We start from the raw sequence: 12496 nt of genomic DNA, 5'->3' as shown, positions 1-12496 counted from the left end.
TTTACAAGTTTAAATTGTAAATTTCCAGCTGATTTGCCACGATTCAGTAGCTATGACATATCAAAGTGAGAGCCCAGACAAATATGTAAATGGTTCCACAACTATCTAAAGACTATATTCTCATCAAAGCTATAAAAGTTGGGTTGTTGGAGTTTAGGGGAGAATTTCTTTTAAAAGAGCTGCTACGGTGCTGTGAATCCCTACCACCACCCTAAATGGGTATGGGGAAAGTTCCTGCCTTTTTCCTCAAGCCAAGTGAAGTGAGGTTTCAACAAGACTCAAGAGAGCTTGATGAGAGTTTCCTGCAGTAAGTGGGACATAGTGGACTGGTGTCCTGACTATTGACCAGGAAGTTTTGAGGACAAGAGACGTCCTTCCTAGCTGGAACAAAGCTAACATGTGAAGATCATTATGCATTCCTAGGGTTTGTTAGTATGTGACCTGTTGGCAGATGTGGGCAGAGAGAGATCACCATCGTGTGTATGATCAAGTGCACACACCCCCTTGTGTGTGTGTGTGTGTTTTCTTAGAGCTTGTCTAGTAGGGCCACCTAGAGGGGCAGTCAGGCCTCAGTGGAGGACAAACCCTAAGTGGATCACCAGATTCCCTCAGGTGTGAGGAGGGAGTAGTTGACTACTGGAATAGCATGTATTAGCCAGGTCAAGGGAACTCTAAGTGACAGAATATTTGGCTAGATGGGGTGGGGAGATGACCAAAGATCCTCAAAAAGGTCTAATGAGGAAAAGCATCCCTTTTAAAATCTGCCAGGCTCAGAGAGTGTGAAGTCAATTTATGACTCTGCTAGGCTAATAAGAACTTCTGGATTTAACTTCCCTGTTCTTCCTCTCTTTCTACTCCAACCCTGGGGGAGTTCAGAAACAGCACCTAGTCCAGCATCTCACAGACAGGGCAGGAGATGAATCTGGAAAGAATGGAAGGGTACCCCTTCCCTGCAGGCAGGCAACTACCTCCAGTAGTATGCCCCAGTGTTGGGGGAAGGGGATGGAGAAGTCTTACCTTTCAAGTAGGAAATTTTGACTCCTATCACATGGGCCTGGAGAGTCTCCTGTTCTGAAACATGGCAAATATTCTTGCATTGCAGCAACTTTATACTTGCTGTTGCTTGTGCCTAGAATGCCCTTGCTCCTCGTGGTTTCCACATTATCTTGACCCCTTTACCTCCTTAGGGTCTTTGCTCAAATGTTACGTTCTTAGTGAGTTCTTCCTTAACTACCCTATTTATATATAATTCAGACCACCCCGTCCTGACCTTCTGTGAGCCTTTACCCTGCTTTATTTTTCTTTATATTACTGTTTACATAGTATGTTATACCAAAGCACATCACATTTTTGGTGTTAGTCTATTTGTCCAAAATGTATACTCCATTGAGGGCAGGGACTTTGATGTTTTTTTTTCTTGTTGGTCCCCAACTCCCAGAACAGCAGAATATATTCAATCAATAAATATTTAGTTACCAGATTGAGACTATTTTGTGACTTACAAGAGTAGCAGATCAGTGTGTTTATGACTGCATCCTACTTCTTGAATGTACATGTTAAATAAGTATTTCTTTGCATGTTTTTTTGAGATATAATCCACATACCATACAATTCACCCATTTAAAGTATACAATTCAGTGGTTTTTAGTATATTCACAGAGTTGCACAATCAATTTTAGACCATTTTCATGACCCCAAAAAGAAACCCTTTGTCCCTTAATTAACCATAATACTCCCTGTTTATAGAATTACCTGGATATTTCTTATGAATGGAGTGATACAATATGTGGTCCTCTGTGTCTGGCTTCTTTCACTTAACATAATGTTTTCAAGGTTTATCCATGTTTTAACACATTACCAGTACTTCATTCCTTTTTATGGCTGAATAATATTCTGTTTTATGGGTATTGTTATTATTTTGTTTATGCATTCATCAGTTGATGGACATTTGATGTTTCCACCTTTTGGCTATTATGAAAAAATGTGCAGTGAACATTTGTGTATGAGTTTTTGTGTGGATGTACATCTTCAATTCTCTGGGATATATACCTATACATATATGTATATACACACACACACACACACACACACACACACACAATTGGATCATATGGTAATTTTATGTTTAACCTCTTGAGGAACTGTCAGACAGTTTTCTTAAGTGGCCCCACCATTTTACATTCCCGTCAGCAGTGGGGTTCTAAGTTTTCCACCTCCTCACCAATCCTGGTTATTTCCTGTATTTTTTATTATAGTCATTCTAGTGGATGTGAAGTGTATCTTGTGATTTTGACTTGCACCTCCCTGGTGGCTGATGATGTTGAGCCATTTCATATGTTCATTGGCCATTTCTGTTTCTTCTTTGGAGAAATGTCTATTCATATCCTTTGTCTATTTTTAAGATGGATTGTTTTTCTTGTTATTGTCCTTTGTCTTTTGACTAGGTTTTTTTTTGTGTGTGTGTGCTTTAAGCGAAAGTTTACAAATAGGTCAGTCTCTCATAGAAAAATTTATACACCCCTTCCTATGTTGCTATCCCCCTAATGAGACAGCACACTTCTCTCCACCTTTCATTCCCCATGTCCATTCATCCAGCTTCTGTCCCCCTCTGCCATTTCATCTCCCCTTCAGACAGGAGCTGCTCACATAATCTCATGTGTCTACTTGATTAAGAAGCCCACTCCTCACCAGTATCATTTTCTGTCTTATAATCTAGTCCAATCCCTGTCTGAAGAGTTGGCTCTGGGAATGGTTCCAGTCTTGGGCTAACAGAAGGTCTGGGGACCATGACCTCCAGAGTCTTTCTAATCTCAGTCAGACCATTAAGTCTGGTCTTTTTGTGAGAATTTGAGGTCTGCATCCCACTGCTCTCCTGCTCCCTCAGGGATTTTCTCTTGTGTTCCCTGACAGGGCAGTCATGGGTTGTAGCCAGGCACCATCTAGTTCTTCTGGTCTCAGGCTGATGTAGTCTCTGATTTATGTGGCCCTTTCTGTCTCGTGGGGTCATAATTACATTATGTCTTTGGTCTTCATTCTCCTTTGCTCTAGGTGGGTTGACACCAGTTGATGCATCTTAGGTGGCTGCCACTCACCAAAGTGGGATGCAGAATGTTTTCTTAATAGATTTTATTATGCTGATTGACCTAGATGTCCCCTGAAACCAAGGGCCCCAGACCTCCGCCCCTGCTACTCTGGCCTTCAAAGCATTCAGTTTATTCAGGAAACTTCTTTGCTTTTGACTTAGTCCAGTTGTGCTGACCTCACCTGTATTGTGTGTTGTCTTTCCCTTCACCTAAAGTAGTTCTTATCTGCTATCTAATTAGTGAATACCCCCTCCTTCCCTCCCTCCCTACCCCGTCTCGTAACCATCAAAGCATATTCTCTTCTCTGTTTAAACTGTTTCTTGAGTTCTTATAATAGTGGTCTTATACAATATTCATCCTTTTGGAGCTGATGATTTCACTTAGCATAATGCCTTCCAGATTCCTCCATGTTATGAAATGTCTCACAGATTCATCATTGTTCTTTATCGATTTGTAGTATTCCAGTGTGTGAATATACCATAATTTATTTATCCATTCATCCATTGATGGGCACCTTGGTTGCTTCCATGTTTTTGCTGTTGTAAACAGTGTGCAGTGAACATGAGTATGCATATATCTATTCGTGTAAAGGCTCTTATTTCTCTAGGATATATTCCAAGGAGTGGAATTCCTGGATTGTATGGTAGTTCTATTTGTAGTTTTTTAAGGAAGTGCCAAATCAACTTCCAAAGTGGTTGTACCTTTTTACATCCCCATGAGCTGTGTATAAGTGTTCCAACCTCTCCAACATTTATTGTTTTTTGTTTTTTGGATTAATGCCAGCCTTGTTTGAGTGAAATGGTATCTCATTGCAGTTTTGATTTGCATTTCTCTAATGGCTAATGATTGTGAACATTTCCTCATGTATCTGTTAGCTGTGACTAGGCTTTTTTTTTTTAATGGTTGTGGTTTTTTCACTCCCCTCCCTGTTTTTCAGGTAGACGAAGTGAAGCGACGGCAGTACTCACTTGCATTCAGCTCAGCTGGAGCCCAAGCTCAGACTTATCATGTCAGCTTTGAGACTTTGGCCGAGTGCCAGAGGTGGCAACGGCAAGCATCCAAGGTGATACGCTGTGAAACATCCTGATGAGGATGTTTAGAAGAATATAGAAGGCCCAATAGAAATGTATTTTGAAACTGAAGTTCCCAAGAGAGCAAATTATAATTTTTATGCATATTACTCTAGGCCTTTCTTAGTATATAATAAATGAAAGCAGGGAATTCCATTGGAAGATACAAGGTCCTTAACTTATTATTTATATTTGCATAGTTCAGAATGTTTTAAAAAAGTGTTTTCAGGTTCACTTACCTTTATAACATCTCTGTGAGAAAGCTAGTGCAAATGTATCCATTTGGTCCTTGAAGGAACTGAGATACATTGAGATTAACTGATATTCTTTCCACCATAGTGATCAGTGATGGATGGAGCCATTCCCTAACTTGTGGCCCAGTGCTTTGTGGTCTATATTTATTTAGCTCAGCCTTGATGAATCACTTCAAATTTGAACTTATTGGTGGGGCAGTGACCTGTAATCCTGTTACAAACTATTTTTCTGATATGCTGAGGATAATTCTCCTTTCAGCATAATTTCTGCTTTTTTAACCTTTAAAGATGAACTACTCAAAGTGTATCGCAGTTTCTAAATTCTCTTGTTCTCTTAGCCATGCTTACAAAATTAACATCGCTGCTAGAAAGTAGCAGAGCCAATGTGACAGCAAAAAGGCCACATCTTTTCATACCACACTGCCTCCCAAAGCTTTGTATAGTTACTGTGAATAATCTTAGCATACTTCTTATATGAACTGGTAACTTTCCATCCTTATGATTTGTGGTTTTTGTTTTTTTCTTTAATCTTTTACTTATAGAGACTTTAGAACTTATACCTTTTTACTTTTCAACAGCCTACGGTTTTTTGGGTTTTTTAAAATATTTTATTGTGTTTTCGGTGAAAGTTTACACAGCAAATTAGGTTCCTATTTGATGAGTTCTATAAAAATTGTTTATACCTTACAGTTTTAGGGAGAAATAAAAATTAGCTGATTTTTATGAATAGGCTCATTACCTTTTTTTTCTTACCCATCTTTTAATCCGTGCTTCTCTGTGTAAATACCATTCTATCCTATGCTGGGTGAAAGATGTTCAGCACTTACTCAGATGACTTCCTCTTTGATTTCACTCAGGTGGTGTCCCAGCGAATTAGTACAGTTGATCTCTCATGTTACAGCCTTGAGGAGGTTCCTGAGCATCTCTTCTACAGTCAAGATATCACCTACCTCAACTTGCGACACAATTTTATGCAACTAGAAAGACCAGGGGGCCTTGATTCTCTTTACAAGTATGTGGGGAATTCTTTTCATTTATAAAATAGATTTCCAGGCTAATATGTTAAAACTGAATTATAATCAATATCTTAGTAAGTGACCGTGCTTACCATTTTATATATATGTATATTCTAAAATTTCCTCTCCATTTGGAATAGAAAGTACAATGTTTTTATTTTTCCTCCCATAAAACAAGATTCGTACAAATGTGTTCTCATTATAGATACAGCAACAAATTGCCGTTGGCCTCGTGAATATTCTTTTTTATATAAACCATTGACAATGATGCCTGCTCTATAAAAAAAAAAAATATAGCCAGGGTAAATGTTGAGAGATTCTGTATATGGGAAGTTATGAATCAAAAGGATCAAATTTAAATGGCTCAATGAAAGTAGGCCTAATTTTAAGAATTACACTCCCAGTGGCAGGGCTTTCATCTTTCTTTTGTTCCTTCTTTTCTCACCTCTTGAGCCTGTCAGCTCTGAAACCTCTCTCCTAATAAAGGAACCATTTTCATGCCTGAGGGTATATGACCCACATATTTTCCCATCTCTTTTGTTAAAATATATTCTAATAAAGGAAGCATTTTCATGCCTAAGGGTCTATGACCCACGTATTTTTCCATCTTATTCTTACCCTCCACTCATCCTCTCCCCCTCAACTAAAGCACTCAGAGTAGCTTAAATTACATCATGATATAAAAGATAATATACATGAAAGTGACCTATTTTACATACCTCCTTGATAGCTATTGGAAACCCTGGTGGCGTATTGGTTAAGTGCTATGGCTGCTAACCAAAGGGTTGGCAGTTCGAATCCGCCAGGCGTTCCTTGGAAACTCTGTGGGGCAGTTCTACTCTGTCCTATAGGGTCGGTATGAGTCGGAATCGACTCGACGGCACTGGGTTTGGTTTTGGTTTGGGTTAATAACTATTATTTCTAGAATAATTTCCAAAAAAGCACTGGGTATTTTATTTATCTCATCTTATCAGATAGTATGTTTCAGAGAAAAATATTTAGGCATAAGCCTGTATTTGGTAATGAGAAAGCTATCTTAGTAATATTGCTATATAAAAGTAGAAATAAGCTATATTTTAAGGAGTGGGTTTTAGCATTTCCTTCTGAGTTGCTAATGAAAATGGTCTGGATTACAAATTCTGAAGTCAAGGCACCAAGGCAAAGGTACATCTCAGAAATCAAAAGTTGAGAATTTGGAGGAGAAGCATTAGAATGAGATACCAAGGAGTCAAATCTAGAAGCAGGTGATGAAAGTCACCATCTTGGAGAAAACTACCTTAGCCTTACCATCTTGAACTAGTAAAACCAAGTATAATACTCATAAATATATTGCCGAAGTGACTCTTATGGATCCCCTTTATGGTGTTACCATCTCTGGGTAAGACAGTATAGATAATTTTACATCTGCAAACAAAATAGGAGCATTAAAAATTAACATTTTACGCTCTATATTGGGTCCCATTACAGGAAAACTCCTATTACATATGCATTTTCAGGCTCTAACTGACCTATTCATTTCAAGTGACATTTGAATCAATGTAATTTTAGTATGAAAAAAGAAGTTGCTTATGATGGGATTTGATCTATGTATTTGTTAGCTCTTCCTGTATCCATGGTTGATTAATTGTTGTAATGTATGTTGCCTGTAGAAGCTTAAAAAAAAAAAGGAAAAGATTTCACACATATCAAATATGACTTGATCAAAAGAATAGTACCACTATGACCTTTTTTGCTGTATTTTCTGGCTTTTTAAGAAAGAGAAGAGAAAACAACTCTGATTACACTAGAAATGGTATCCTTGATAGCACCGACTCTGTGTGAGTCATCTTAGTATCCTCTGTGTCAAGCATAATGTTTGGCATGTAGTGAGCGCTCACTAAAAACTTGTGGAATAAATTCTACAATGGACATATAAAATAGATCTTTTTGTCATGCAAAATAGATCTTTTTGTCATTCAGTAGTATAATTTGTGCCTTCTCTTTTTAGATTTTCTCAGCTGAAGGGCCTGAACTTGTCCCATAATAAACTTGGGTTGTTTCCTGTATTCCTGTGTGAGATCTCTACCCTGACTGAGCTCAACCTTTCCTGTAATGGAATTCACGACCTGCCAAGTCAGATTGGCAATCTGCTAAAGTAAGTATCTGACTTACTAGATTTGTCTCTTCCCTTACAGTGAAATAAATCATGTAATTTTTAGGATTCTAGTCAGCAGCAGTTTTTGACAACAAAAAAATTAAATTACCTATTTTTTTTTTTTTTTTTTTAGTGACTAAGCCCTCAGTTTCAACATCAGAGGCTCTGACTGTTTTCAATGTTAGTGAGAACATTTGTGCACGTTTTGTATAAGTAATCTACTAAGTCTCTGTAATAAGAGATTTGGGACACTTTACCATTATTGGGTTCATAATAAATTAGTGACATAAGTCAGAATCCATAATTTTAGTTCTGTCCATTCTAATTAAATTCTTCATACAGTGTCTTGTGTTTTCTTCCTACAGTCTTCAAACTCTCTGTCTTGATGGCAACTTTCTAACTATTTTACCTGAAGAATTGGGAAATCTGCAGCAGCTTTCCTCCCTGGGAATTTCCTTCAACCACTTTAGTCAAATTCCTGAGGTTTATGAGAAGCTTACTACCGTAGAAAAAGTGGTTATGGCAGGAAATCAACTAGAAGTCCTAAACCTGGGGGTGCTGAATAGGATGAGCCATATCAAACATGTAGATTTAAGGTAAGGTCATTCTTTACCATATCTTCCTTTAGATTGACCTCTGGTGTACCTTTATTAAGTTTTCTCTCTATAAAGACTTCTTTAAAAAATTAGGATTTTAGAACAGTGTAGAAATATATATTTCCAAAGCTGTAGTAGAACTTCACTTATCCCTCATTAACAGAGAGATTAAGAATGAAATAGATGTACCACATGGTAAAAAACCCAAATCCACTGCCATCGAGTTGATTCCAACTCATAGTGACTCTATAGGACAGAGTAGAACTGCCCCATAGGGTTTCCAAGGCTGTAAATCTTTATAGAAGCAGACTGCCACATCTTTCTCCCGTGGAGTGCCTGGTGGGTTTTGTTAGCAGCCAAGCACCTTAACCACTGCACCATGAGGGCTCCCGTACCACATGATACCAAACCAAAAACCCACTGCCATCAAGTCGATTCCGACTCATAGCAACTCTATAGGACAGAGTGGAACTGCTCCATAGAGTTTCCAAGGAGCGCCTGGCAGATCTGAACTGCCAGCCTCTTGGTTAACAGGCATAGCACTTAACCACTACGCGAGCAGAGTTTCCGTACCACATGGTAAGTATGTCAAATTGCCTTGACAAAGATTGTTCTTACTCTCCCAGCAACATTTTATGAGAATTCCATTTCCTTGCATTGTTATCAATGTTAGTTTTAGCAGTCATTTGCATGTATATGTTTGGTACAAATATATATAATATATGCCATTTCAGCATTTTTTTTACATATACAACTCAGTGACATTCATTATGTCACTTTCACAGACATATGGAAGCAGTCTCTTTCATTTTTGTTAGTCTAAAAAAAAAACCAAACCCTTTGCGGTTGAGTCAATTCCAACTCATAGCAACCGTATAGAACAGATAGAACTGCCCCATACAGTTTTGAAGGAGTGCCTGGTGGATTTGAACTGCCCACCTTTTGGTTAGCAGTCGTAGCTCTTTACCACTATGCCACCAGGGTTTCCGTGTTAATCTAGTAAGTAGAAAATAGTATTTCGTTGTTTTGATCAACATTATTTACTTACGAGGTTGAACATCTGTTTATAGGTAATGTGTATTTTTTCATAAAAACTTGCCCATTTTTCTTTTGAGTCAGTGGGATTTTTCTAAATATCCATTGTATTAACATTTTTAAAATTTCACTACTAAGATAAAGTGGCCAAGAATTTTTCTGGCTGTATTTTTAAAAAGTTGATTAAAAAAAAACAATTACTGAATGTTCTATCATTTACAATAAGCCATTGATATCCCCAGTAAGAACATAGTAACAGGTTTATTGGAATACGGGAAAATTAGAACAGGCCTGCATGTATTAAATCATATACTTGTATAGAAAAGAGCCAAGAAGTCATTTTCTATAATTTGCTCTTGAACTATTTCATATGCTTTTAACATAAGACTATTTTCCTCTCGATTAATATAATGTGAATCTTTCACACTAGAGTTAGAACAGGCATAGTGACAGGAGGAAATGTGACCACTTCGTCATTCTCTTGACACGGTCCTCCCATGACTGGCCTTGCTACTCACTAATCCAAAAGGTTTTATTCATCTTCTTGTTCCTTTGTCCTATTCCCAGTAAATTAGGGTCACCACGAGTTGGAATCAACTCGACAGCAATAGTCTGTTAGGTGTTTGGATATAAGTATTTAAGTGTGGATATAGTCTGTTTTTTCCTTCTCTTTATTTAACTTGTATGTGTATTTGCTAATCTGGATTGTTTAAGTTAGTTTATAAACATAGAACTCAAGGTTAGAGCTATTTCCGGCTACTTATATAGGTAGTGCCTTGCAAAATTAGACAAGTAGTCAAATCGTAAGTTATTTAGTAAAGGGAAAAAGGGACCATATCTCTCCTGTTTTTCTTTTGGTAAGCACATTTGATAGAATTTATTTTCTTGTTTCTAATATTAGGATGAACCGTTTGAAGACCATGGTTATTGAAAATCTGGAGGGAAATAAATACATCACCCACATGGATCTGCGAGACAATCAACTGACTGACTTAGATCTTAGCTCCTTACGTAGTTTGGAGCAGCTGCACTGTGAGCGGAACCAACTGAGGGAGCTAACACTCAGTGGATTCTCCCTTCGGACTCTCTACGCCAACTCCAACAGTAAGTCTCACCCATCCTCCTGTTTTTTCTCTTGCAGCTCTCATCAGAACTTTCTAAGAACAATGGTATCTGTGATGCTCCTTGGACACTCTGCAAAATGGAGTTTGAGGTTCTTTGAGATCTAGCTTTATCTTTTAAGTTTGATGTCAGCACTTAAGTGGTTGAGATATGCATAAAAATACATGGCAAGATACTTTGGGATTCACTAAGTGAGTATAATAAAAGGCACTTTGCAAAATAACAGGGGACAGGGGCAAGATATTCAAAATGGAATGTCATTAATAGTCAAAACATGGGTTGGCAAACTATAGTCCTTGGGCCAAATCCAGCCTACCACCTGTTTTTGTATGGCCCATGAATAACGGTTTTTACATTTTTTTTAATGGTTGTGGAAAAGACTAATAATATTTCATGACATGTGAAAATTAAATGAAATCCAGATTTTCATGTACATAAATGTTATTGGAACACAGCCTTACTATTTGGTTATATATTGTCTGTGACTATTCTCATGCCACAGTCACAGGATTAAGTTGTAAGAGAGATCATATGCTCTACAAAGCCTGAAATATTTACTATTTGAACTTTTACAGGAAAACTTGGCCAGCCCCTGGTCTAAAAGCTTATACTGCCTCATTCTTAGAATTAAAAGCCCCTCATTTTAATAGTGGTTTGCTCTAAGAATATTTTTCAATATAAAAGGGCTAATATTGAGGCCTCCTTTTTAAGGAGAGTTCTTCTTTACCGTAGAAATTATGATTACTTTCTCTCTGTTTAAAGAATTAAAGGAAAAGATGTTCATTTTCACTAAGTATCAGAGAAATGCAAATTAAAATAATACCATTTTATACCCATCGGATAAGAAAAGTTTGAAAAGATAATGTTGAGTGCTGCCAGAAATGTGAAGTAAGGACTCTCATACACTGCTGGTTGTGGGATCGATTGGTAAAACCACTTTGAAGAGCAATATGACAGTGTTCAGGAAGTTGAACATGTAAATAACCTATATTCTACCAGTTCTGCTTGGGATATATACCAAAGACACTCATGTGTCACAAGGAAATGTGTGCAAGAATGTTTTATCATAGCATTGTTTTAGTGAAAAAAATTGGACAAAGCTATGGTTATTAATAGGAAAATGGGTAAATAGTGATATATTCTATAATGGAATATCACACAGCTTCATGTATTAACATATGGATAAATTTCAGAAACGTTTTTAAGAAAAAAAAAAGCACAGAATAGTATATACAGTATGATTGTTATATCAAATTCTAAAATACAAAAATATTGTTTTCATAGCTGTAAGTATATAATAACAGTATAAAGGACCTATGGGTATAATAAAAATCAAATTCAGGATGGTGTTTACCTCTTGGTATTTGTAGTAATTTAATTGTTTAAAAAACAGAAAACAAAGATTTGTTAAAAGCTAGGTGATGGGTGAAAGAGCGGATGTAATTGCAGCACTTTCCCTTATTTATGTTATACCTCAACTGAAAGTTAAAAATATTGCCAGTAAGAATGCAACTCTTCATAATTTTTTTTAAGTTAAAAACCTGAAGAGTTACTATTAACATTTCACAACTGCCTGATCTAGTGTCTATCCAGTGCTGTACATAGATCCTTCAGTGACAAATTGGAATCAGGCAGTTAAAAGTAGTCAGTGTTACCCAATAGTTTTTATCTTTAGTGTTTCTCAGTAGATGACAGCAATTTTATCTCTGGTGATTCCACTAAGCTACTTTTCCGTTGTTTACTCTCAAGTTACTTTCTTTAGAGAAAATGTCACTAACACCTATTTGCTTTTTGATTAGGGCTGACCGCAGTGAATGTTTATCCAGTACCCAGTCTCCTCACTTCCCTAGAGCTCTCCCGGTGAGTGTGTATCATGAGGGTGGTGCTTGTTTGAGTCTTAGTATTTAGAAGAGGCATGAGGATACTCTGGCAGTTTGAGGTACAAGAAATCTAAATTTTTTAGAATGTTTGGATAGCTTGGAGAAAGTTGTAGAATGAGTGAAGGACTGTTTCATAGCCGTGCCATTATTGTTAAAGCAAGGGTCCTGTTGAAACAGAAAGGTGCCTATAAGTTACTCTTTCTTAAGTCTGTGGATTTGGGATGAGATCCTAACAGAGAAGATGTATTATCCCCTTTATGGCAGTGATTTTCTTTTTGTCAATTGGAGTCAGATAATTCTTGATTT

The 12496-nt window shown here is 37.2% G+C and overlaps 1 protein-coding gene across 1 annotated transcript in view; it reads left to right on the top strand.

Annotated features, from left to right (window-relative positions):
- The window catches only part of PHLPP2 (PH domain and leucine rich repeat protein phosphatase 2), a 97297-nt gene that overhangs the window by 50975 nt on the left and 33826 nt on the right, over positions 1-12496 (top strand). The window contains exons 5-10 of the mRNA XM_064273808.1: positions 4021-4146; positions 5265-5419; positions 7411-7557; positions 7923-8153; positions 10090-10292; positions 12110-12170. Of these exons, the coding sequence (XP_064129878.1) occupies positions 4021-4146; positions 5265-5419; positions 7411-7557; positions 7923-8153; positions 10090-10292; positions 12110-12170 (923 nt within the window). The remainder of the gene's footprint in view (positions 1-4020; positions 4147-5264; positions 5420-7410; positions 7558-7922; positions 8154-10089; positions 10293-12109; positions 12171-12496) is intronic.

The sequence above is a fragment of the Loxodonta africana genome, chromosome 21, assembly GCF_030014295.1.
Source record: "Loxodonta africana isolate mLoxAfr1 chromosome 21, mLoxAfr1.hap2, whole genome shotgun sequence".
Taxonomy (NCBI): Eukaryota; Metazoa; Chordata; class Mammalia; order Proboscidea; family Elephantidae; genus Loxodonta; species Loxodonta africana.
This window is presented reverse-complemented; position numbering and strand designations above follow the sequence as displayed.